The 24,141-nt window shown below is 35.6% G+C and overlaps 1 protein-coding gene across 4 annotated transcripts in view; it reads left to right on the top strand.

The window, feature by feature from the left end:
- The window catches only part of LOC140155959 (SH2/SH3 adapter protein NCK1-like), a 42,837-nt gene extending 19,056 nt beyond the window's left edge, over positions 1 to 23,781 (top strand). For 2 of the 4 annotated variants that reach the window (XM_072178995.1, XM_072178994.1), the window contains exons 2-3: positions 14,054 to 15,042; positions 21,831 to 23,781. In XM_072178995.1, coding sequence (XP_072035096.1) covers positions 14,056 to 15,042; positions 21,831 to 22,037 — 1,194 coding nt within the window. In that variant the 5' untranslated portion in view covers positions 14,054 to 14,055 and the 3' untranslated portion in view covers positions 22,038 to 23,781. Of the gene's footprint in view, positions 1 to 6,282; positions 6,569 to 10,194; positions 10,325 to 14,053; positions 15,043 to 21,830 lie in introns of those variants that run through there. The other 2 variants (XM_072178992.1, XM_072178991.1) reach the window with 2 other exon arrangements.
- Positions 23,782 to 24,141: the final 360 nt, after the last annotated feature.

Here is a 24,141-nt window from a genome sequence, read left to right as displayed (position 1 = left end):
ATGCCATTTTTGGTCAGTTTTGACCAAAAATAGTAATTTTTACATCTATATGAAATTTTTTGAAAATGTACATACTACATATGCATCTTGAAAAGTGTATAAATTTACTGAGATAGATGTTTGAATAAAAAAAAGTCAATCATAACATTTAATAGGTCTAAAATGTGTGTTTTTAGTGACTTTGGTCTTTTTGGCCAAAAATGGACCCCTTTTAACCATTTTTAGCAATTTCTTGCATTTTAATTGTTCGGAAATTTACACTTTATATTATTGATACGGGTCTTCTTTAATTTTAAGCTATTAGAGGAATTCATAGAGAAGACAGTTTCCATGGAAATGGCCATTTTAATACACAAATGTTTTAAATGTTTAACTTTGGAAATTATAATGCAAGAAATATTATTGCTAAAAATAATGAAAAAGGGTTCATTTTGCCCATAATGACCAAAATCACCAACAAAATGCATTTTAGGCCTACTTATGAATTTCAAGAGGTCATAGGTCAAAAACCATAGGTCACACAAAAATGTTCTGTTGACTTTTTTGATTTCAAACATCCATCGCAGTAAAATGATACACTTTTAGGTAAATTTTCAAAAAAAATTCCTATGTAAAAATTCCTATTTTTGGTCAAAAGTCACCAAAAAATTGCATTTTTTACCCATAAATTAAATGTATTAAATTAACATCAAATAACTTTGAGGTCATAGGTCAATAACCATAGGTCACAGAAAAATGTTATGATTGACTTTTTGATCCAAACATCCATCTTAGTAAACTGATACATTTTTCAAGATGTATATAATGTAAATGAACACGTTTTAAATCGCCGTTTTGTATCAAAAGTGGCAGTAGACAGCAATCAAGCAACCCTTGTTTTCAAATGTGATAATCTTGATTCCTGTAATGCACGCAGCTCGTAGTCGTAATTAAAATACAACTTCCGCACACATGTTACGAAAATCCAAGCAATATTTTCCATAAAAAAGAGGAATAAATGTTCATCAAGCCGTATGAATTTCCGACCGGAAAAGTTGTTTTTAAGTCTCGTGAGAGAGATACAGGGAGGGTGAATCGCGCGCGCGTGTTATTAGTAGCGCACAGGAAATGCGGTCAGGCTTGTTATGCTTTTGCGTCGGGCGCAAGGCAAACATACGCGCCCATTTAGCAACGAGATTGGCAAGATTTCCCGCCATTGACCATGTGGACGATTTCAGATGGAAAAGGGTGAAATACATGTACCATATTTAAAAATGATAGAAAATTGGTAAAAAAATTAAAAACCTAAAATTTTTCAGTTTAAACTTTAAGTACACAGACTAATGAATATAGAATTCAAGAAAAGTGGAATTCTGCATTTTTAAAACATGTATGCCTTTGGTTCTAAAGTAAATTACCTGTGACCAGGGGCCACCTATTTTGTTCAAACTGGCCCCTGGCCCTAAATGGTCATTTTGACTATTCATCAGAATTATGCATTTTATTTCTTGCATTCTCTGCCTGTTCATCTGGTTATTAACCCTAACCCGCCTGAATACTACAAAATACTACTTGATATATGCGCTGTTCGTGCATGCATCCCACGTGGTGTGATGACGCAATCGCCCTAAGTGATATATAGGCACGGTTTCGCTGGCCAGCGAAGCCCAAGACCCGTGGCAAAGTGTCGCCGACCGAGTGCTTGGCATGCGAGGGGTCTCGGGTTCGAATCCCACCCAGAGCAAACAACTTCTTTCCTTCTTTTCTCTCTTTATTTTTCCTTCTTTCCCTTCCCGTCGCCGAAAAGCCCTTAGGGGGTTAGGGTTAGGTTACCACTATCGTAACTCAGTATAGGCTTCCTTAACCCTAACCCGCCTGAATACTACAAAATACTACTTGATATATGGTCGCATGTCATGAATTGGTCATCTTTTGTGTAACATAATGTTTTATGATAAAAATATCACCAATTTTGATTCACTTCAACACAACTTTTAATGAATACATTTTAGACCATTAAAAGTATACATTTCTGGAAAGCTTATATTACAAGGATGCCAAATCAGCAAATTATAATATCATAATACAGGGTGGGTAAGAAATATACAGGGTGGAACATCAACAAAATTAACATCTTTCATGTCATGGTAAACCCCATATTTTCTTTTTCTGAAAGCTATGTAGCTCAAAATAAATATGGATTCAGAAAGACATTGCATGGGCCCTTCCAACAAATTAGGAAGAAAGAGTTTGGTATCCCTTGCGTTAAACATACAGGGTGGTCAAAATTGTAAAATAAGTTTACAAATTGTATGACATTATGAATCAAAACTTTTTTCCTCCATGTCTGGCACTAAAACTGATAGCATAATTGAATTCCTCATCAAATTTCCTATAAAATATGTGTACTTTTGAATAAGCAGGGTGACTCTGGAAAGAGATAGGCCATTTAGAAATGTCGGAGCATTATGTGCACACTTTGTACAGTAACATATAGGGAAAACTGTCTTAATTAGTATTTAATTAGGCAATTAATTAGTTACATCTTTTGTTACAGTTGATCTACTATGAGGTAGATTAACAATCCAGGATGATATATATGCAATTTGGTGTCCATGCTAGTTGTACTTTTTAAGATACAAAGGTTTGAAGTTAACCATATTATCACAATTTTGTGTACAACCCTATGGGGCTCACCCGCCCCGGCTCACCCGCCCCAGCTCCTCCATTGACACATCTTACATATTGAAGTATAAATCTCAAAGTAGTTGTCCAATTGACTTGGGGTTTTTTGTATTTGACAAAGAACATAATTATCTACAAAATGACACCAAACTTTCTAAAATAGGTATCATACTTTTAGAATAAACCAAACTTGAAGTGGGAAGAAAGCATTTTCATGTTACGGCTCCTCCATTTTGGGGTGACCTATTTGTGACATGCGACCATATGCGCTGTTCGTGCATGCATCCCACGTGGTGTGATGACGCAATCGCCCTAAGTGATATATAGGCACGGTTGACCCGTGGCAAAGTGTCGCCGACCGAGTGCTTGGCATGCGAGGGGTCTCGGGTTCGAATCCCACCCAGAGCAAACAACTTCTTTCCTTCTTTTCTCTCTTTATTCTTTCCTTCTTTCCCTTCCCGTCGCCGAAAAGCCCTTAGGGGGTTAGGGTTAAGGCATTTGCCGCATTTATCATAACATTGTCGAACATCAGTAATATGTGCTTTCAAAATAGCCCCTGGTTCATTGAAAATAGTTCCTGGTACTGGTTCCCTGATCCCTGTAAAACCCTGTGAACCAGGGGCTATTTTTTTTTACAAAGTAGCCCCTGGTCCGGCACTTCTTATTTGATTTCCCAGCCTGTGTCAGGAGCCCAAAATTAAAGTGACTCAGGATGCAAGTTCCCAACTTGATGCAAGTTACCAATGAACTGAACTGGACTTGATGAACCAGATTTTTTTCTTGGTTGAGTTTGCTGTATTTGTGTTTCTGCCCTTGATTAAACGTGAACCCTATTATCTCCATTTTTTTCAGAAGAAATACAGTAACTTATAAATCAGAAAAAAGCTGAAATGTTTTCAGTAAAATGAGGCAAAATTTGTATGCTTGGCAATTAGTAGGTAATATAATGAAGGAAAATACTTGAAAATCATGGTATTTACTGGCAAGCCCCAAAATTGCAATTTAATTACGGTAATTGAAGTATTTTCCAGAGCGAATTTATTATGTACAAGCAGGTATTACTGTAAGTGGAATGAGGGTGGTCACTAAGCAAATGCAAGTAAATAGACTTGGACACGTCATGTACTCCAGGGGCTACTGCAGTAGACAGACATGATTTCATTTCGGACTAGAGAAGCGGATGAACCGTCAACGAAGGAGTCTAAATATAGATTAGTCAATATAGTTCTGAGCAGAACCAGGCAGGCTAGTTAAAATAAGGTTAGAAGGGGTGGTTTAAGCCTGTCATAATATTCACAGCTATAGGAAATTACATTATTTGAAAATTTAATTTTGAGAATTATTTACCAGTAAGGCAAAAATGAAGTATACAGTATTTTAGTTGAGGGCCCTGTGGCCAAGTGCCTGTGATAATCACTGGAATACACCGCCCTATGGGCCACATGCCCCGTGAAATGTTGACACCAAAAACCAAAGGTCAATGACAAACTTGTTTTACACTTCAAGTTCAACATTAATCCTTCTCAAAAACTATGAAGGGGGTGTACCATCCTTCCCCTTAACCCTAACAGATATTCAGACTGACAGGTTTTCGGATTGACTGTGTTGCTGACTAATGGAGGGACTCCGTTTTAGGGTTGAAGCTTCCACCCTTAGTTATACCATTACTATGTATTTGTTAATCTTCGAGTCGGACTTCTTGAAAAGTGCACTCTTTGATATATGTATGTGCAAATTTAAAATTTGAGTTGGGAAAATAAAAGAAAAAAGAACAAAGACCAAAGAATTCCACACAAATACATGTAAATTGAAAACCCTACAAAACTGGGGGAAATTATGGCAGGTCAAGCAAATGTTTTAATATTATATTTTTGTGTATGATTAATCACATAGCCAACACAGAACTAAAATTTTCATATGAAATAATTTGGAATAATGTTGTGGGAATTATCAAGTACCATAGTATGGTCCTTTGAAAATTTGGACACAATAAAGAGGAAGTGGGATATCCTCTTGTATAATTAAATGAACTAATGAATGATTGATAGATAATTGATGTATTAATCAACCATTGGTCAAACAAATGTTTAATATATAGTCACTAGTCAGTGGTTCATATGTCTCAGTTTCGCCATCTTCATAAGGGATGCACCTCAAGGGAAGATTGGGGGATTGGTGAAAAACATTTGCTCCACCTCGGACCAACAAATAAACAATTTGCTTCACCTCTGACTAGGAAAAACAAAATGTTCAATGTCATTATCAAGGGTGAAAATACTTTTGTCACAATTAGGGGAAGCAGGTGATAGGCGTAGATCCAGGGGGGATAAATCCCCCCAATATTTTGCCAGGGGGCCCGGGATGGTCCATACAGTCATCCCTCCCCAATGTTGATGCCTGTATGGGTTTCAGACCAAATTTGGCCATTTTAGCCCCCCAAAAGTGCCAATTTTAGCTCCATTTTTCACCTGTGGTTTTAACTTCAATATGGCAAAAGTTTTCGTGCAATTTTCGCAGGCATTTGTACCAAAATAACTTCTGTTGCCAAAAGATGCTGGATTCACTATAGTTCAAGAATTTTTTTTCATCCCCATCCCCCGCCCAATGTCAAAAAGAAATCTACGCTACTGTTCCATTGTCTCATTTGAAGAAAAAAATGAGACACAGGGAGGGGGGGGGGTTATGCTATCAGGTGTGTTTTTTTTGGAAATTGAGATAGTCTCCCTTAAAATTATGCTTTGACTCACTCTTCAAACAGAAACTGCATAATTTTAGTTTCCTATGCACACTTTTCTGTACAACAATGTGTTCAGATTATGTACACAAGATAGATGATGAGCAAATACTCTCCAACACTGATCACACACGACAATACAATACAGTGTACAGTACTTTGTTATGGAGCCCTCTATGTTACACATACATGTAGTATTCATGGTATTGGAACATGTATAGCCTACCATAAATGTGACCCACACTGACAAAACCAGGAACAAGTCACATTTTGACATTTCATGATTTAAATACAAATGTAAGCACTAAACAACAAGCTTTAAAATGATGCTATAAATTACATAAATAGCATCAATACTTTTCAAGATATGGATAATTTTGTAAATGATACCTTGATATTGTTGCCAAATTGCTATTCTGAGTAATGGGCCAATCAGTGCCCCCCATAGACTTGTCTTAAAGTACCTGGGTCTGTGCAGATGTTGATTTAAACTGGACCTGATCCTGTGTTGAGCATTTTTTCTTCAATGCTGTTTTGAACATAATTAAACTTTTTTCATTTGCATCACACAAAATAGGCATTTTTTCCTGAAAAGATCATGGATTGGGTTGGTTGGACAATTTAAATGTTGTGCTTTTAGTCTGGGAAATTGTGCTTGATAGGCTGCTGATCAGAATGAGCCCTACAATATCTCAACATTAAATAACCCAACCCCATTTATAGTATGGGGCTATAACATTATGAAGTCAAAATAAGGAACTTCGTGAGAAAAACTTAATCAGTCGAGCGCCCCCACAAAGTCGCTGAATGTCATTTTAAGGAACTTTGTTTTGTTTTTCCCTTGTCATAATTGTGAGTGCTTTACAGTCAGGCCAAGGACTTATGCAAAGTCTGATGTAGCTCTAATCTATCTACACTCACCTGTGTGGAATGCTATAGACCAGGTTTGTTCAGGCATGAAAACTACTTATATGTAACTAGACAGTTACACTGCAGATAGAACAACTACACAACCCTGTGAACACCCACAACTATCCACTGGCACAACCAGGAAATGAAAAATATGATGAATTAATTTATGGAATTAATTTTGTTTTGGTCAATTATCATCTTGGTTACTTGGACTATATAACTTACAAACAATGGATTGGCAATATCAGTCTGATGAGGGTGAGTGTTTTTTTTAGGTTATTTGCACACATCGTAAAAAAATAAAAGGCTGCAATTGACAGGGTTAGGTAAATTCACATATGCAAGACTTGCATGTACCTTTATCCTCTGTCTGTCGATGTCTGAAATAAGCCATTAATAGCTATCTTGCCAACTTTGATGGCAAATTTCACAGGCCCGCAGGGTAGTATGTAAAAGTGGTAATTTCCATGCGTGTAATTTTCTTACATAGATTAAAAAACATATTCGCATGTTTTTATTTTCGCGGTAGCTGTGTTGCACACGAAAAGCGCAAAAGTTCATGTACCACGAAAATTTCCACTTTAACAGTTTATTGATGGGCAAGCAATGATTTTCATATCCTGAGGACCAGCATTTGATACTGGACACGGTACATTGGTAGCTCTATATTTAATTCTTGTACGCAACATGTAATACAATTTTATGCAAAGAGTGCGTCCACAAGTATTCTACACTCAACGATGTTGTCAACTATATATACACAAGTCAAAGCAAACTAAACCAATTACACTACGCAATGTTGTTGCTATAAAGATGGTCAAAAATGGGCTAAAAATTACAAAAAAAGGTCTCGCATGGGGGGGGGGCAAGACTTCTCACAGGCGGCAGCTGCCTTGCCTCCCTTGGCTACACTGCCGGCCGTAAGGTTGGAGCTTCAGCGTTTTAGGCACATGCATTGCATTGGATGCAATGCAATGCTCTGCATGTACACTGTTGTTAAGAATAATATGAATTAAAAATAGCAACAGTTAAATGTTGGGTATTGAAAGTAGCTATGGGGAATTTCCCAATGTTATTTCATATAGATGTTCTTGTTCACACAAATGTGATCCAACACAAGTGAAAGAGGCACATGTCACAAATTTTGTTAATTGATATTTCTGCAATTTAATAAAAAGCACTGAAGGATTAAAATATACCTCAACCATCTCGGATCTGTCGGATTTACGGTTAAAAAGTTATAATCGGTCAAAGGTCATGCACATTAACTTAATTTTTTTAATCGCTTTTTTAAATATATGTTTTATGAATTTTATGATAATAATGTAAAGATGGCACCAGTCTTCCAGAATTCCAGAAATTGTAAAAAAAAAAATATATGTAAACATTTTCGTAATTGGATGATGCAATTTTCTAAGAAGGCAAGATATATCGGCATATCGGTTTATTTTTTCGCAATTTGTATAGATTGGCATCTCTGAATAGTGATGTTTCATTTTCAAAATCTAAATTGTAAAAGGCTTGCTGATGAAAAATAAAGGTACATGTAGGAACAACATTTTTTTGAGTTTTGAGTACACAACATGTAGGCCAAATATCAAACTTATGAAAGTCGTTCAGCTTGCCAATCCAGTTTACAAGCAAGAACACAACAAAGTGCAGTGACTGATAAAAACAATACATGTTGGCTTTGTCCCAGTGATTGATTCATACTTTGCATGCCAATTTGATTTTTGTGCAACTTTTTTATTTGCTGGGCACCTTGAAATAATTATCAAGAAGTAAATTATGTACCCAGGAAGTATACAGGCCAGCTACATGTACCTATCTATTTTTGTGACAAAGTGTTTCAAACTTTCTGATAAAAAAAAGTCGAAAAAACAGGTTGTAAAAAACTCATTGGCTTTATACATATACTTGTGGGGCGTATTCATGTATATCCATATTAATGCCAAGTTTGAGTCATATCATCATACAAATGTATGCAGTGATAGTGTTGTCATTGTCAATGACCTTTTGAAGGCTTTTGAGTTCTTTGGAATTGGATATGCCTAGTGGTTGTAAGGGTTTACTTTGGGTAGAGCATGCCATAACATATCACTTAGAACTTGGAAGCCTCTAGAGTCACTTTTCATAGGCAGATTGGTTTTCAAGAAGTGTGGAGCTTTTTAAAAACAATTAGAAGCAAAATACTGGATTACAAAAGAATAAATGCATATTTGGGTAGAATAAGAAATCGTAATAATTTCAATAAAAAAAAATTGAACCAAATTTTTGTGAACTCGGAACCGAGAAGTGGCATGATTTCACATCTGCCTATATCAAAGTATATATGACAGGTTTAGATTAAGAGTCCATGCATGGGCTTAATTACTAAATTAGTGTATAAATAAAATAAGAGTCAATTGAATCGGTGACCATACTCAACCCGTGAAGCATTGGCTTCCTTCAACTAGCAACTCTGCATAAACCATGACTGTTGATCTGGTAATAGGACATAAACATAACACAACACTTGTAAGTCATCAGCAGAAATGCTTCCTTGATGACAAGGTTCCTGTCTTGTGCTGCTGTCATTTACACTCAGTGTATTTACCATGCCTAAGGTTGCTTGGTTGCATCATAGATTACAAAAGGTGCAAGAAGAATCTGGTAAATTGCAAAAAACACAAAACCTTGATTCAGATTTAAATACATATGTGGTGTGATCAAGCAAAATTAGTCTGAAGTCAGACATATTAAATTTTCTGTATTAGCAAAGCTGCAATTTGCAATTGCAAGAAACCCCGTTGAATTCGGACAACCAGTTCCAAAGATATGAGCAGTTAAAGAGTATCCAAAACAATAGTTGTTAAAAATTTGTTTGGCTATATCTCAAAATCAATATTTTCGACTTCTGACTGATTTCGCTTGATCACATCACATATTTAGCCACTGGTATTTGTAACTTGAATGCTCTTCAAATATTGAAGTATTAAGGCAAATGTGTTTGGACTCAATCAACTGACCCCAATTTTGAAAAATGGGGGAAAAGTTTTTTATGTACAAAAGAATGCCGACTCTTTATTTTCTGAAAATCCAGAAACACTTTTTTTGCAGTCTATCTTTTTGCATGCTAATTGACCAAAAGATATCTTTTTAAACAAAATTTATCACTTAAAACCTGTAAATGAAGCACCACAATAGCATAATGAAGCACCACAATAGCATAATATTGCATGTTACACATTATTTGGGCAACTATAGGTATTTAACTAGTTCATAGATATTTAGGGGGGGGGGGGGTCAACTGGTCAATCTTTTTCTTTTTCAAACCAAGTGAGGCCATGTATACATATACATTTTTTTTGGCCTTATGATACAAACGTTTTTGCACGATATAGACATATCCAAGTATTTTAGTATGTGATGATCATTTCCAGGGAGTATTTAAAGTGCTGATATTTTGATAAACCCTGTGAGGAAAACAAAGTGTATGACATAGTATGTGCATTTCTGTGATGGAATTATGTACCTGGTAGTAGTAACATAGTTTTGAAAGCACCGAAGGTTATGACCACATTCAGGAAATGTAATACGATATGAAAATGTGACAGAAACTTTCCAACAAAATACACGAATTTTTCTATATAATTAAATCAGTCATTTAAATTTTTAGCATCACAGTGATACAATGTATATGTTATTCCGGTACTTTAAAGCCTACATCTACTTGTAATTTCCATTAAATTTTGTGTTTTATGGTTTGATATAAAGGCTGTGAAATTTTCCTTGGTACTAAAAACTCTTGTCAAGGTTTGTTCCCATTTTGTAGTTGTACAAGGAACTGTGTTATAACGGACCAGTTGAACTAGTTACATGTTGAAATATGGGGTGTTGGCATAACTTTCAATATTATTAACTTAGTAGAAACATGTGACAAAATCAAATGCAATAAGGGCATTAAAAGAACGATAATGAATCGTAATTCTGCACGTAGAAGCTGGCTATACGCTGGCAGACGTCGTAGTTCAGGTAAGTTGACTTGCTTTCAAAATATTGTTGCGTATTATCTTTCTAAGAGGAAGTGAATTTCTGAAACTTATGTTAGGATAGCAAGGCTAATATTTGAATTGCATGTTTCATTTGAAGTAATATTTTTTATTCAACATTGTTACAAATTTACAAAATTGAACTTATTTTGAAATAAAGGGATGTTGTGATTTAATCCTCAGTTGGATTGATTTTTTTTTTTTTGGTTGAAATTAATAGTTGGTTGACCGTTGATGATCATAAATCCAGGTTTGTACTTACTTGTGTAATATTTGTTTGTGTGTTTTGTATACCTTGAGGGCCTACATTAGTACCCAGTCTGGTGGCCTAATGGTGAGGGCATCTGTCTAGTGATCGGGAGGTCGTGGGTTCGAATCCTGTGCCTTCACATTCCCATGCATTTTTGGCAAGTTGGTGTGTGTCCCTGTCGAGATTTGTGTTTATTTGTTTTGTTTAATTGTAACACTTTGGGTTGGTAAACTGTTCCTTAGAGTAAGGAAAGTTAAATGAAGCCTTCATTGGGCTATTTCAGACATGATATACAAACAAGAAAGGCAATTTTAAGATTAATCTATTTATTATTTATAATTATGGTGAAATTTAGACAAAAAAGGTTTGGGTCAAATCTTAGGCTTTTGAAGAAAGAGGAACTGTTCATAATGTAGGCTAGCCATACTTACTTCTAAGATCCCTTCTCAGTACCTAACCTGTGCCATCATATAGGATGCAGATTATGCAACTTCTGGTGGGGATTCCCATATTCAATTTGTGAAACAGGGATTCTTGGTTATCACCATGTTGGACATGTTATTTGGTATAAATGGAAAGTAAGAGGTGGGCATTGCCACAGATACCGGAAGTGATGTACTACAGGTATCGCCACTTTAACCTTGGCTAATGCCACACAATGATCAGGGAGGTTTAGTTTGTTCTCAGTTCATATACGGCCCATTTCACGGTTAGGCGCCACTTTTTGATTTTCAACGTATCTGGCCTGGTGTGTAAAAAATAATGGGGTTACAGAATTGACTGTTGGTGATTTTTCATTGTCTCTGTATAGCCTACCTCCACTAGCTTAATCGGCCTTTCTGCTTTTATCTTTCAGGGCGCACAGGGGTCAGAAGTGGTCAAAAACCACATTTTACTAGCAACCTAAAAACAGACATTTATTTTCCAATGCTGCCACTTTTAACTATGTTGAGCCTACCAGCTGCTTTTTGTTGTTTTTATGTAATGAACAAGTTGCACTATACAGCCATACATGAACAAAGTAGTAGTTGTCAGTTAAACTAGCATGAGAACCATTTAAATTTCTGAATTCGGATGGGACATTTTCCGTTCACATCTATGTACCTTATTCAATGTGGAATAGATCGACTAATACTTTACATGAATGGCAAACTAGTGTGTTTTAGTAAAGTTCAGAGTCTTGTTACTATTTGTTGAACAAATTACACTTGTTGCTCTTAATACGTAGATACAGCGATATTTTGAATTTTTGCCAACAAATTCCGTTCACAATTTTGTCACATCCGATTAATTTTCCAAATAGTATAATTTATTAACAAATAAGTGGCAGAATTTGTTCTTCTTGATTTTTAAAAATCTCCTGCTATGAGCTATCTAATGACACCATTTAATGAAAACTCCTTCATCAACTTAGCTTGCAGATGTCATTTCAAAGTTTCCGTTCACATGTGTCACATCCATGGTACCTGTCACATCCAAAATAGTTTCTTCAAAGAACTAAGACAGGTATGGGACTAGGATGCCAGTTTGAAGTTATTTCATTACAAGTTTGTGGGGGATCAAAAGGCACAATAAGTTTTTAATTCAGCATGCCTTCTTTAATTGTGACAGGAAAAAAAAAAAGCTTCAATTTCCGTTCACATGTCACATCCTCAAAATTAGTAGTTTTAGGCCAAAATACTAAACAACATGATATTTGACTTTCTAAAATAGGTTTATTATTTCATACATGTCACATATGATTATTTCATGGCTTTGTTGTTGTCTTTTAGGGGACAGTTTTGTATACAATTTACAGAAGCGGATGTGACATTTTCAATTGTGAACGGAATATTTCAGTATTATAAACATTTTGCTTGGCAAAAATATAAAGGGTCAGGAAAAACATTTTAGCATTGCTCAATTCAATAGAATCTATCAAAATATATGTGTTAGAAGTGCTTTAAAGCTTATATTTTGACAAGCAAACTGTTTATAATAATGAAATATTCTGTTCACAATTAAAAATGTCACATCCACCTCTATAAATTGTAAACAATGTTTTAAAATGAACACTAACACAGGTTAATATGTTTCAATATATCCCATTTAATTTACTGAGTGTGTGAAAACTCTTTGAATCATTATTTTCTGAAACATACTCTGCTTTACAATGTGTGGTTTCCGTTCACATTGACATCTGTCACATCCAAAATTGCACAAACATAAGAATCTTGAATTTGACCTGTGCTTTCAAACTGGCTGATATTATTTGTGAACATTACCCATATTATGACCATCAAAGCTGTGAAATATCAGAGTCATTCATTGATTATTAAAATTGTTGAGTAAACCTTTTCATGTCAATTTCCCTTTTTACCACAAAATTACATGTAAGTGGCCATAAATTTGTCATTACACAACAAAATTTGCCCAAATTTGGTCAGAAGAGAGCCTATGACATACCTGTTTATTTTAAATATCTATTATATATGTATTGGACAGTAAAAGTATAAATATTCACTACTCAATATTTATCAAATTTGTTAAAAAATTACATGACATGAGATAATAAATTATAATTTTCTTCAAGAAGTAGAGAGATTTAAGCTGGGAAATGATATTTTTATGAAAATCTGGTCTTATGTGGAAAAGAAAACCCCAATTAAATGAAATTTAATCCATTTTGAAAATTTCAAGTTTTTTTCACCAAAAGTGGCGCCTAACCGTGAAATGGGCCATACATGTATTATGGAACAGACTAGTAAACAATGCAATTCATCTTCAGCAGGAGTGCTATTCCTAATAAGCAATGAGTATTGAGTTAGAATTACTACAATAATAAAGTATCTGGCATACAGTAAAAGATTTGGTTAGTTTCTATGATTTTATTATGCAACTGAAAATAATTATATTCCATAAAATGCCTCAACGTAGTAGCAATACTCATGTATTTATCAGATATCTAGCTGAAAAGTATGGTAAGTATGTACTCAACTTACCATTTTTAATCATTACCTTTACATGTAAATTGATGTAATTCTCAAATGTTTGCTGACCAATTGTGAATGGTTTTATTTTCAGGAAACTTTGATTATTTTGTTATACATCAAAACAGTTTGGCATGCTATAGATCAGGGGTGCGATTTTCGGATTTGCAGATGTTTAAAATCCCCCTGGATTTTTTTTAATTTTCTATAAAAAAATTGTGTATTAATGCTTTGAATTTTATTTCAGGAAATCTATGCCCAAATTTACAAGTCTCATTGAACGGGCTGTGAGTCGTGATACTTCGCTCCCTACACTTGCGATTTTCCCCATGTTTACAATTTTTCCGTATTGTTTTGATAGCAACCAAGTGGTTGCAGGATTTTTTTGAAATCCTCAATCACACCCCTGTATTGATTGATTCTATATTTGCAAAACTGTTGTAATATGGTCGATATCTAACTATTTTTCTGTGTGTTTTATTTCTATTTTCAGTCATGAGTGAGACAGAGCAGATAGTAGAAGCTAAATGGGACTACCAGGCCAGGCAGGCAGAAGAACTGAACATCAAAAGAAGTGAAAAACTGATATTATTAGACGACTCCAAATCTTGGTGGCAAGTGAAGAAGACCAATGGAGAAGTTGGCTATGTACCATCAAACTTTGTCAAGAAAGTCAAACCTGGTTTTGGCTCAAAAATTGTTAGTAGTATCATAAAGCCAAAAGTGAAGAAACCAAGTGTTGGGGAAAACAGCAGAAGGCCTGTGTCGCCTATGAATCCACATGAAAGGACTCCCACCTCTGATAATGCTGATGGTGATGACACTTTTGAATTGCGAATCGCAGCTGTGGTAAAATTTAACTATTCAGCAAGGCAAGAAGATGAATTGAGCTTACGGAAAGGAGAAAAAATTGTAGTGCAAGAAAAATCTAGCGATGGCTGGTGGAGGGGGGAATGTGATGGACTCTCAGGGTGGTTCCCATCCAATTATGTTACAGAGGAACCTGACAGTGCGTCAGGGAGTCAAAAATCCAGTGTTAGCTCCAGGGGAGAAGACAGTGTTGCTGTGGAAGATTTTATCCATGGAGTCATAACATTATATCCATTTACAGGACGCAATGATGAAGAATTAAATTTTGAACAAGGGGAAAGACTTGATATAGTAGAAATTCCTGAGAATGATCCTGAATGGTGGAAGGCCCGTAACAAAAATGGAGAGATAGGACTGGTACCCAAAAACTATGTGCAGGTGTTGGATAATGCAACGCCATTTGCGGGGGGCAAATCATACCCAGGTGACATGCACAACAATCACCATTCATCAGATGGCATGATGGGTGGTGGTGCAGGAATGATGATAAATGATGTACCCATTGAGCAAAAAGACTGGTTTCATGGTAGAATTACGAGAGATGAATCGGAACGAATCTTGCAAGATGCACATGAGGATGGAATCTTTCTCATACGAGAGAGTGAAACAGCAGTAAGTACATATATCTGTAGTGGAAGTTGTTCAACAGGTGCAGTTGGTGTACCATCGGCATAAAGTTGGTATAGTCTTTGCATTTGGTTGCATGCCTGTGCTTGTTGGACAGATATTCCACTGGCACGATAACCTCTTGAGCCAATCATCAACAAGACTTTGGGTTAGGGTTTACTGTGTCAAACAAGTGGAGAGCTACCGAATGCCACTGCCAGTTCTTTTACCAGTAAAAATTTACAGCCCTCCGATAATGCATAATATCATATGTGACACGATCTGGTCCACGGGGGCCAAAGGCGGAAAATTTGAAACTGAGATGAGGTAAATAAACAATAAAATACATAAGAAAATAGACATTAAAAAACATAACTTAGAACCAAGTATGCAAGACCTTTGGTGTTTTCAGTAAATGATAGCCTATTGTATGTATAATGTAATACAGTAACTCAATTTTCAAAAATGCCTCCTTTGGCCCCCATGGACCAGATCATGTCACATAATGTATATAGAAAAAGATATTAAAAATGCCCACACAAACATGAGAAGCCAAATTACAGCGATGAAATAATTACCGCCCACCACAACTGTTGGTTGCCACAGTTTTTATCTGATCTATCATTTCAACTGTTTTTGTTTTGTTTTGGTAGGCAGGAATCAACCATTAGCAAATTGTGCACAAATGATCAATTTGTCATGGCTTGATTGCATGGTGTATTTGATCAAGTCTTATATTAAGTATGCCTGGACCAGGAGAGCTCCTGGTCCTAAACGTGGCTCCTGGTCCTATAGTTTGTAGTGTAAAATATTGGTCGCACCAGGAATCAAAACTCGGCAACTATGGGGTAAGAAAAGCGTGGCTCCTGCTTTAATAGCCTTGTATTTGATAACATCAAGGTATTTAAAAAATACATCAAGGTGCAATGATAAAATATTTCTCCAAATAAGACATCACTAAATCCAGGCTGACTTGGGGGACCAGAAAATATACCGGTACAGAAAACATTTTATTGGGTGAAAACAAAAGGAACTGAAAATAATAATGTTAGGAAACAATAATAATGAACATGGAATCTGTTAAATCCTTTAATTGGTAGTAAGATCTGAATCTTAAAGTAGACTGAAGGTGTAACTGTAATTACTGTACTGTCACAAATTACAAAAGTTCATGTCATAGTTGACATGCTAGGAAAGTGGGTTGTAGATCTAGTGAGTCACCCAGATTTTTTGGCACTTAAACCATACATCCTCAATGACCCGACACAAAGTTGCACTGGAGGCATAAAAGAATTGTACACCCAGTGAAATACATGTACATACTTTTTTGGCATTTTGTTTTCTTCTTTTGTAGTATTTTAAATAGGACCTGTATTTTTAAACAAACAATATAGGCAAAATATTTGATTTTGTAATCTTAGCCGAATTTATAAATTGAAGGGTTTTTGAACTCTAAAAATTATTATTATTATTTTACTTCCTTATTTGGCAATGTTTGGGAAAATTACTAGGTGACTCATGCATACATGTGAATAGTACTAGTCTATACTGTTCATGTGTGAAAGCTTTAGTTTGTAAGTGCATGACATTTTGTCTGTGATTGGGGTGGGTATGTGGGGTGGGTGTGTGTAGTGTTTTGGGCTATCAGTAAATTGGGCAAAAAGTACCAAGTTCTTGAACTATCAAAAATGATAAAAAGGTAATTGTCTATTGAAGGTCAAAAATATTAAACTGGTAAATTCCTATTGAAGAACATTTAAATGCACAAGCTGCATGTAGTTTTTACATTATATCACACTATGAAAACATGGAAAGAACAAAAAATAGCTATTAAAAGTGGAAGGGTATCACAAATTTGCACCAGTATACCAACCGATTGTGTTACATGTATGATGACATCATGTGACCATCAAGATCTATAGGTAACATTTTTAAGTTGAACAATTTTAACTCTCCAATCAAATTATAGCATGTTGTTCATAATTTGGGGAAACAAAAATCCGCCAACCAAGAATGCAAGTTTTATCCTCAAGTGAACAAAAGCAGAGTTATGCTGTAGATAATAAAATCCATTCATATCCTGTGATGAAAATCCAATGATTTCCAAGTGGAAGGAAGTTACTACCCTGATTACAAATCTACACCTTCATCAGTAGTTCTTACACATGTACATGTACACCACCGTTGCTGTACATGTAGGCCCTATACATGCAGACTGTGTAGATCGATCCTGGTTTTTCCATTTCATATTATAATGTGTACCATCAGAATCTGATAAACACTTGCACTGCTTTAACAAGTCATGTAGATTACCGGTCTTACGATTTTTAATCTGGGCTAATATCTAAGGGCTGGCGGTTAACCGCTAGCCGGTTCTGGGCAGTTCTGTCCGGTCAGAGCCAGTTTCTATTGTTCTTAAATATGGAAAGCGGTTCAACCTCTTTCAGCCGGCGGTCCAGTTTTGATTTCATTCCTAATATGATAGTAAAATGACATCTAGGCTTAATCTGTTATCAAGTGCTTTCTGATCAGCAATAATATACAGCTCATCCTTATAAAAACAACCTTTTGTTTTTGTAGTTTTAAAAGCTGCTATTTATGTGCATTGTACTTGACCAAGAAGATCAAAAAAGTTGACTAGGTTGTTTCAGAGAAATTCAGACACCCTGACCCAAGTTAGGCCACTATATGTGCAGTCATTTTCAGAACTTTGAACAAAATAAAAATTAAATATTGTGACAAATATGATACATATATGAGTACCAATCCAAGTGTACCATGCAAATTCAATTCATGACGTATTTTGACACTCATTGGGTAAAATCTGCACGTATAGTTCACATAGTAAATAAAAGGATAATGCGAGTAGAAATTCAATAGTCATTGCTTCAAGTGTGAACAAATTGTATCTTGGTAATAAGCACCAAATGTAACATCTCTATTTTCATAGATTAGGATACTGTTAGTTTGAGCAAAGTTTGTGAAATATTTAAATCCATTGAGGATTGATGAAACTGGAAATTTCATTCCCATGCCAATGTGGGTTAAGTTTTAACAATCAATATGAAACCTTGTTTCATGAATTTGAAACTGAAAGAGAACAAAAAGGACAGAAAGAGAGGGACTCTACAGCTTTGACCAGTTTCGCAAAGACTTGCAATTGATTTCCCTTTTGATGAAAGGGGTTTATGCTAAATTTGTTAAATCAAATATAAATTTGACCCCAAGTCTTTATGAAAGTTGCCTCAGAACTTCTCAATCAAGCTGACATGTTTGTAATATATGTTGTGCAGTCTCTCTCACGTAGCATATCTGGTCATGGAAATCATTAAATTGATAAAATAATTGGCAAATATCTTGCATTTAATAAGCCAAATTACAAGATTCATACATTGTAGTATAGTAAATCATTTATGCACCCATATATCAGGCATAAAGAACTTGAAATTATTTTAATAATTTCACAAACACTGAAACGTTTCACAGAAATGAGTTTTCACAGTGATTGATGACATTTTGGCTCGACTATCTCCAATCAGGCCAGAATTGGTGAAGCGGAAAGATGAGAGGGAAGATGATTGTGTATCTAGGTTACACTATCTATTTATTTATTTATTTTATTTATTTATTACACTTTATCACTGGCACAGAATTACAAGAAATATATAATATTGCACATAAGTTACATCAAAAATTACACAATATTATGAAAGGAACATTTGTTTTAAAAAGTCCAGAGAATGGCTGGAACAAACAGGTGCCAGGCACCTCTAAGAACGCCAAAAAAAAAAAAAAAAAGAAGGGAAGGGAAAAATAAATTAGAGGGGGAAAATGCAGGTAAGTTACATTTGCCTGCAATTTGGACAATTACAAAAAGAGGTCCAAGTGCAAACAGAAGTTGCATCAAAGGTGCGAGCAAATTTGGACTGGTAAAACTCCAAACTTGGTGCTTAAATGAAGCAACAGAATTTGTAGATCTGATAATACTAGGGAGCTGGTTCCAAATGGGCACCATACGCTGAAAAAAGCCCATCTTGTGGCACTCAGTTTTAGAAAGCTGATTTACCAGCAACAAAGGATCAGAGGAAAATCGGTGGTGGGACGGTCTTTGTTAATACCATTAAAAACTACATAATCATCTAGATTGATGTCATATAATCCCAGATTGCACTTGAAAAATATATTGAGATCAACATATTCTCTTCTAAAACTTAATGGGAGAAGAGTTAGCTCTGTTAACCTTTCTTTGTACTCAGCCTCTGGATAATCTAAAATGAATTTAGTTGCCCTTCTCTGGACCCCCTCAACTTTCTGGATGTTGCGCTTTGAGGTACCACTCCAGAGGGGACTGCAATATTCCAAATCACTACGAACCGAGGCTGAGTACAAAGTCCTGGATACATTACGAGGGGCATTGAAGCCAATGGTGCGTTTAATCATACCAAGTTTTTTGTTACACTTTTTAACAACCCTGTTAATGTGATCATCCCAAGTGAAAGACGAGGAAATATCAAGACCAAGATCTTTAATGGAACTAACCCGGTCTAGAATGGCACCATTCATTTTATAATCATGACGAATTGCATTCCTACGTCTGGTGATTGATATGATCTGGCATTTAGAGGGATGAAAATGGAGATCCCAAGTTTTGCTCCAATTAAATAATGCATCAATATCACTTTGGAGCATGTGACAATCAGAGACATCAGAGATGTTTTTATAACATTTAGAGTCATCTGCAAACAAAGCTAAAGAAGAATTCTGGGCAACACTGGGCATGTCATTTATGTACAAAAGCAAAAGCATAGGCCCCAATATTGAACCTTGGGGTACCCCTGAAACAACTGGAAGCCAGTCGAATTTACCCCATCAATAACAACCCTCTGCCTCCTCCCTGTTAAATAAGCGAAACCAATTGAGGAGGTCAGAATGAAAGCCAAAAGATTGCAATTTGTGAAGCAACAAGCTATGACAAACACTGTCAAAAGCTTTCGAGAAATCAAGATAGATCATATCAACTTGCCCAGCGTTGTCCAGAGTAGAACTGACTTCATGAAAAACGGATAAAAGCTGTGTCACAGTGGAGCGACCTTTGATAAAACCATGTTGCAGATGGTATAATTGGTCTTTAATTGCGCGGAACACTTGATCAAAAATAGCTCTCTCCATCACTTTTCCACATATACACAATAGTGACACAGGTCTATAATTTTCAGCACGTTGCCTGTCAGACTTTTTAAAAACAGGAACAACATTGGCTTTTAACCAGGTCTCAGGCATAATACCAGAACTCAAAGATAAGTTAAAAATGTGGCACAAAGGAAAAACAATTTCATGAGCGCATTCTTTCAAGACCCTGGGAGATATCCCATCAGGACCAATAGCTTTGGAAACATTTAAATTGCACAAGATCTTGAGGACATCACATTCGTTGATCTGAATATTACCCAGTGAAGGATGTTGAAACCCATGTATCTTTGGCAACTGTGTGTGGGAAGTTGGCTGAGTAAAACCAGAATAAAAATAGTTGTTAAAAAGAGAAGCTTTTTCTCTAGCTGTTGTAGCTGTGATGTTATCCCAGCTGATAACTTTTGGAAGAGATTTGGATTTTGTTTTTGATCTAAAAAATGACCAGAATCTCTTGGTGTTATCAACAACACTTTCACCAAGACTATCAATATACTCATTAAACTTGGCAGAGAGCAAATTTTTCAAACGATTACGTAACTTCCGAAAATTGGCCCAGTGGCTAGAGAGATTTGATTTTTTAGCACGCCTCCACGCAGGTTCCTTTTTGTTTTGGAGATGCCTAACTTCTGCGTCAATCCACGCTGGGGGCGAAGAGTCTTTGATCTTAATTTTTGGTATGTAATCGTCTAAAACCTTGGTGAATATTTCTGAAAATAAATTCCATGATGAATTAACATCTATTGCACAATATACTTGACTAAAATCAGTGTTTTGCAGCTCACAACGATATCATTAAAATTAGCTGCTTTAAAATTGTATACAAATCGAGGTCTTTGTTTGAGACGCTCAACCCTTGTACTCACAGTAAATTGAAGCAGCTTGTGATCTGTTAAGAATGTTTCATGTGATATGGTAACACCATTGAGCCTGTCAGGGACAGTTGTGAAAATAAGATCTAAAATATTATCACAATTTTTTCTAGATGGGATATCATTCATTTGCTTCAGGAAAAGAATCCACAGAATCACAAAAAGCTTGTTCAGAATCTGTAACATTGTGATATATATTGTCAAGACAACCTTTTACATCAGGAAGATTAAAATCACCAATTACATGAATCTGGTTAAAGTCATTGTGGAGTTTTTCAATTGTAGAGTCAAAATTATTAACAAATGTTTCGACGTTGCCATCAGGTGCTCTGTAGCATAACACAAGAGCCATTTTTTCACTTTTATTTGGTCTTATTTCAATTACCATTATCTCGTCAACAGGCTCAACATCAGAACGACGTAGTGAGAAGATAGAGCTTTTAACTGCAAAGAGGAGACCCCCGCCACGTTCTTTCTCAGGGTCATCTCTATCCTTGCGATAAATATCATAAAACTATCGTTTTCAGTTTTCCACTAATTCCGGCCTGATTGGAGATAGACGGCTGTGGGCCAATTATAAGAAAACTTGATGATCTTGCAAAGCTTTCAGAAACTGTGTGCACTATATGATCAAATAAACTTTACAATATGGATTCTTTTATAAATATGCTGTTTATTGGGGTTTAAATTAATTTAATCATATTTGTGTTTTTTGTCATTGTTTGCTCCTTGCAGCCTGGTGATTACTCTGTGTCAGTGAAGGCTCCTGGTAGGATCAAGCACTTCAAAGTGAAGAATAACCAGGCACAATACTGCATTGGTACACGCCAGTTTGACACCCTGGACGATCTAGTAGACCACTACAAGCGTGCACCCATTTTCAGCAGTACCAACGGCAGCTTTAAGCTTTATCTCACCAGACCGTTTAACAATGGACATTGATTCTGGACTCCGTATAGCTAGCTGACTCTGCAACTGTGTATATAAAGAAAGCTTGCAAATATATTATATATAATGTATGTATTTTACAGTGTGTCCACAGAGTTCTGTTGTCCTCTGTAATTTGTGCCCTGTACTTAGTGGTGCAAGTTGGTGTTCAAAAGTGGAACATGGTTATTCTCAACCACCTTGTGATTGCAACTGCTACAGAAGGGAAGTTTATAAATCGTCAGTCAATTGAAGGCAAGGAGGTGGTAGGTGCTTAGTAAATTAGTAATACCAAAACACGTATGACCTCCTTGCAATCACCAGGATGGAAATGTAGAGCATGATATTGAAATAGCAAAATGGGCTACTATGCATTTTATCTCTCAAATATCAGGGTTAAAATTTTAGTGACAATCCACAAATCAATCACAAAATTTCTTTGCATGAATCAAAGTTGATTCTCAATTTTTGAGTCTATGCAGAAGTTCACTTGAGGAAATCAACCGATTTCTGAAAAATTTCTGAGTCAATTGTCGCACTGTGACCAAATTCTAACCCTGAAATATGACTCACTCCAAGTCTGTTATAGATCATTTTATAATATTTACATCAATGAGTTCCTGCAAGTGGTATGATGCATTTAAAACATGTATTTGTTGCAAAGCAGGTTTGACACATCATAGAGTGGACATTGAACAGGCAAATCATTTGGAAATCAAACCAGGTTTGCAAAAAGAGAGATAAGTGGCATGATTTGTTTTAAATCATCCCAAAATTGGGTCACTCTAAGACAGTGAATGATCATACTTTGCACCTTATAATGCCAACTCATCAGGATCATGCTAATGTGGTGAATAGTTGTTGACAGATATGATAAACTTGTTGCAAATATCAACTGGGCTTTTAACCTATGTTTAGAATGCTCTAAGTTTGTTACCAGTTCCATCCAACATGTGGCAGTCAATAGTATATGAGGCTGACAATCATCATAACTATTGTTAACGTTTACAGTAGAGCAAAGCAGGGTCGTACTGTAGAAGTGATATGCTTTGTGTACAATTAGGTTGATCTTGATTGCAGCTAAGGCAAATTATTTTTGTTTTATATATAATTGCCATTATTAATACCGATCCCTTCTTGGAACACTCGACTAGATAAGACTGCCCATGGTTGCACAGGGCTAACCAAGTAAAGAGGATTACAGTATAAATAATCAAAGACAAAATTAAAAAGACTAATTTGCATCCGACATCAGGGAACCGGCGCAGCGTGATTGGTTGCTGACCTGCACAATACAGCACTTTCAGTCTGGTAGACAGGACGTCATATGCAAACTAGTCTTTTTAATTGGGGCTCGAATTATAACCATAATGGACTGAGTATAGGCTGTTCAATAATAATTCAAGCCCAAGAGAATGAAGCCATTTCAAGATGTATCCGATATATTTATGGTAAATTTTTAAATGACTTCATTTATAGTGATGACAATTTTTTAGACATTTTTTATGAATCATACTGCCAAGTTATATATAGTATGGTATGATAGAAAGAGCCCATGTACTCCCTTGGCCACTCAACTGTGGTGTTCTATGGGGGATATAATGTCTTAATTAAGTCATTGCTCTATGTTCCTACAAGCACAACGAATTTGGTTGAATTCAATTAGGTTCAAGTTGGGATATGTGTAAACATTACAAATGTGCCAAAAAAATAAGGTTTGAAAAAATAACCAAATTCACTTTAAAAGATTGTACAGTATGCTGTTGACATATTTCTTTTTGTACAAATTAAGGCTGGCATTTTCGGTCGGGTAAACGGGTACCGCCGAGATTACATTACCGGGTAGGAAATACCTCCCGGGTACCAAATTCAAAAAAAAGTTTTTATTTTTTCGGTTTTGTAGTGTCCCTGGACCTAGACCTAAATGCTAGGGTCATTCATGGTTGACCTAAAAAAAAAAAAAAAAAAAAAAAAAAAAAAAAAAAAAAAAAAAAAAAAAAAAAAAAAAAAGAATTCAAGATATTTTGTTATTTTTAATATGAAAATTGATAATTTGTATTCATGTCATAGTCTATTAATGATTTCAAAATGCATTCAAATTCAATACAATTCAATTTTC

The sequence above is a fragment of the Amphiura filiformis genome, chromosome 6 (genome assembly GCF_039555335.1).
Source record: "Amphiura filiformis chromosome 6, Afil_fr2py, whole genome shotgun sequence".
Taxonomy (NCBI): Eukaryota; Metazoa; Echinodermata; class Ophiuroidea; order Amphilepidida; family Amphiuridae; genus Amphiura; species Amphiura filiformis.
This window is presented reverse-complemented; position numbering and strand designations above follow the sequence as displayed.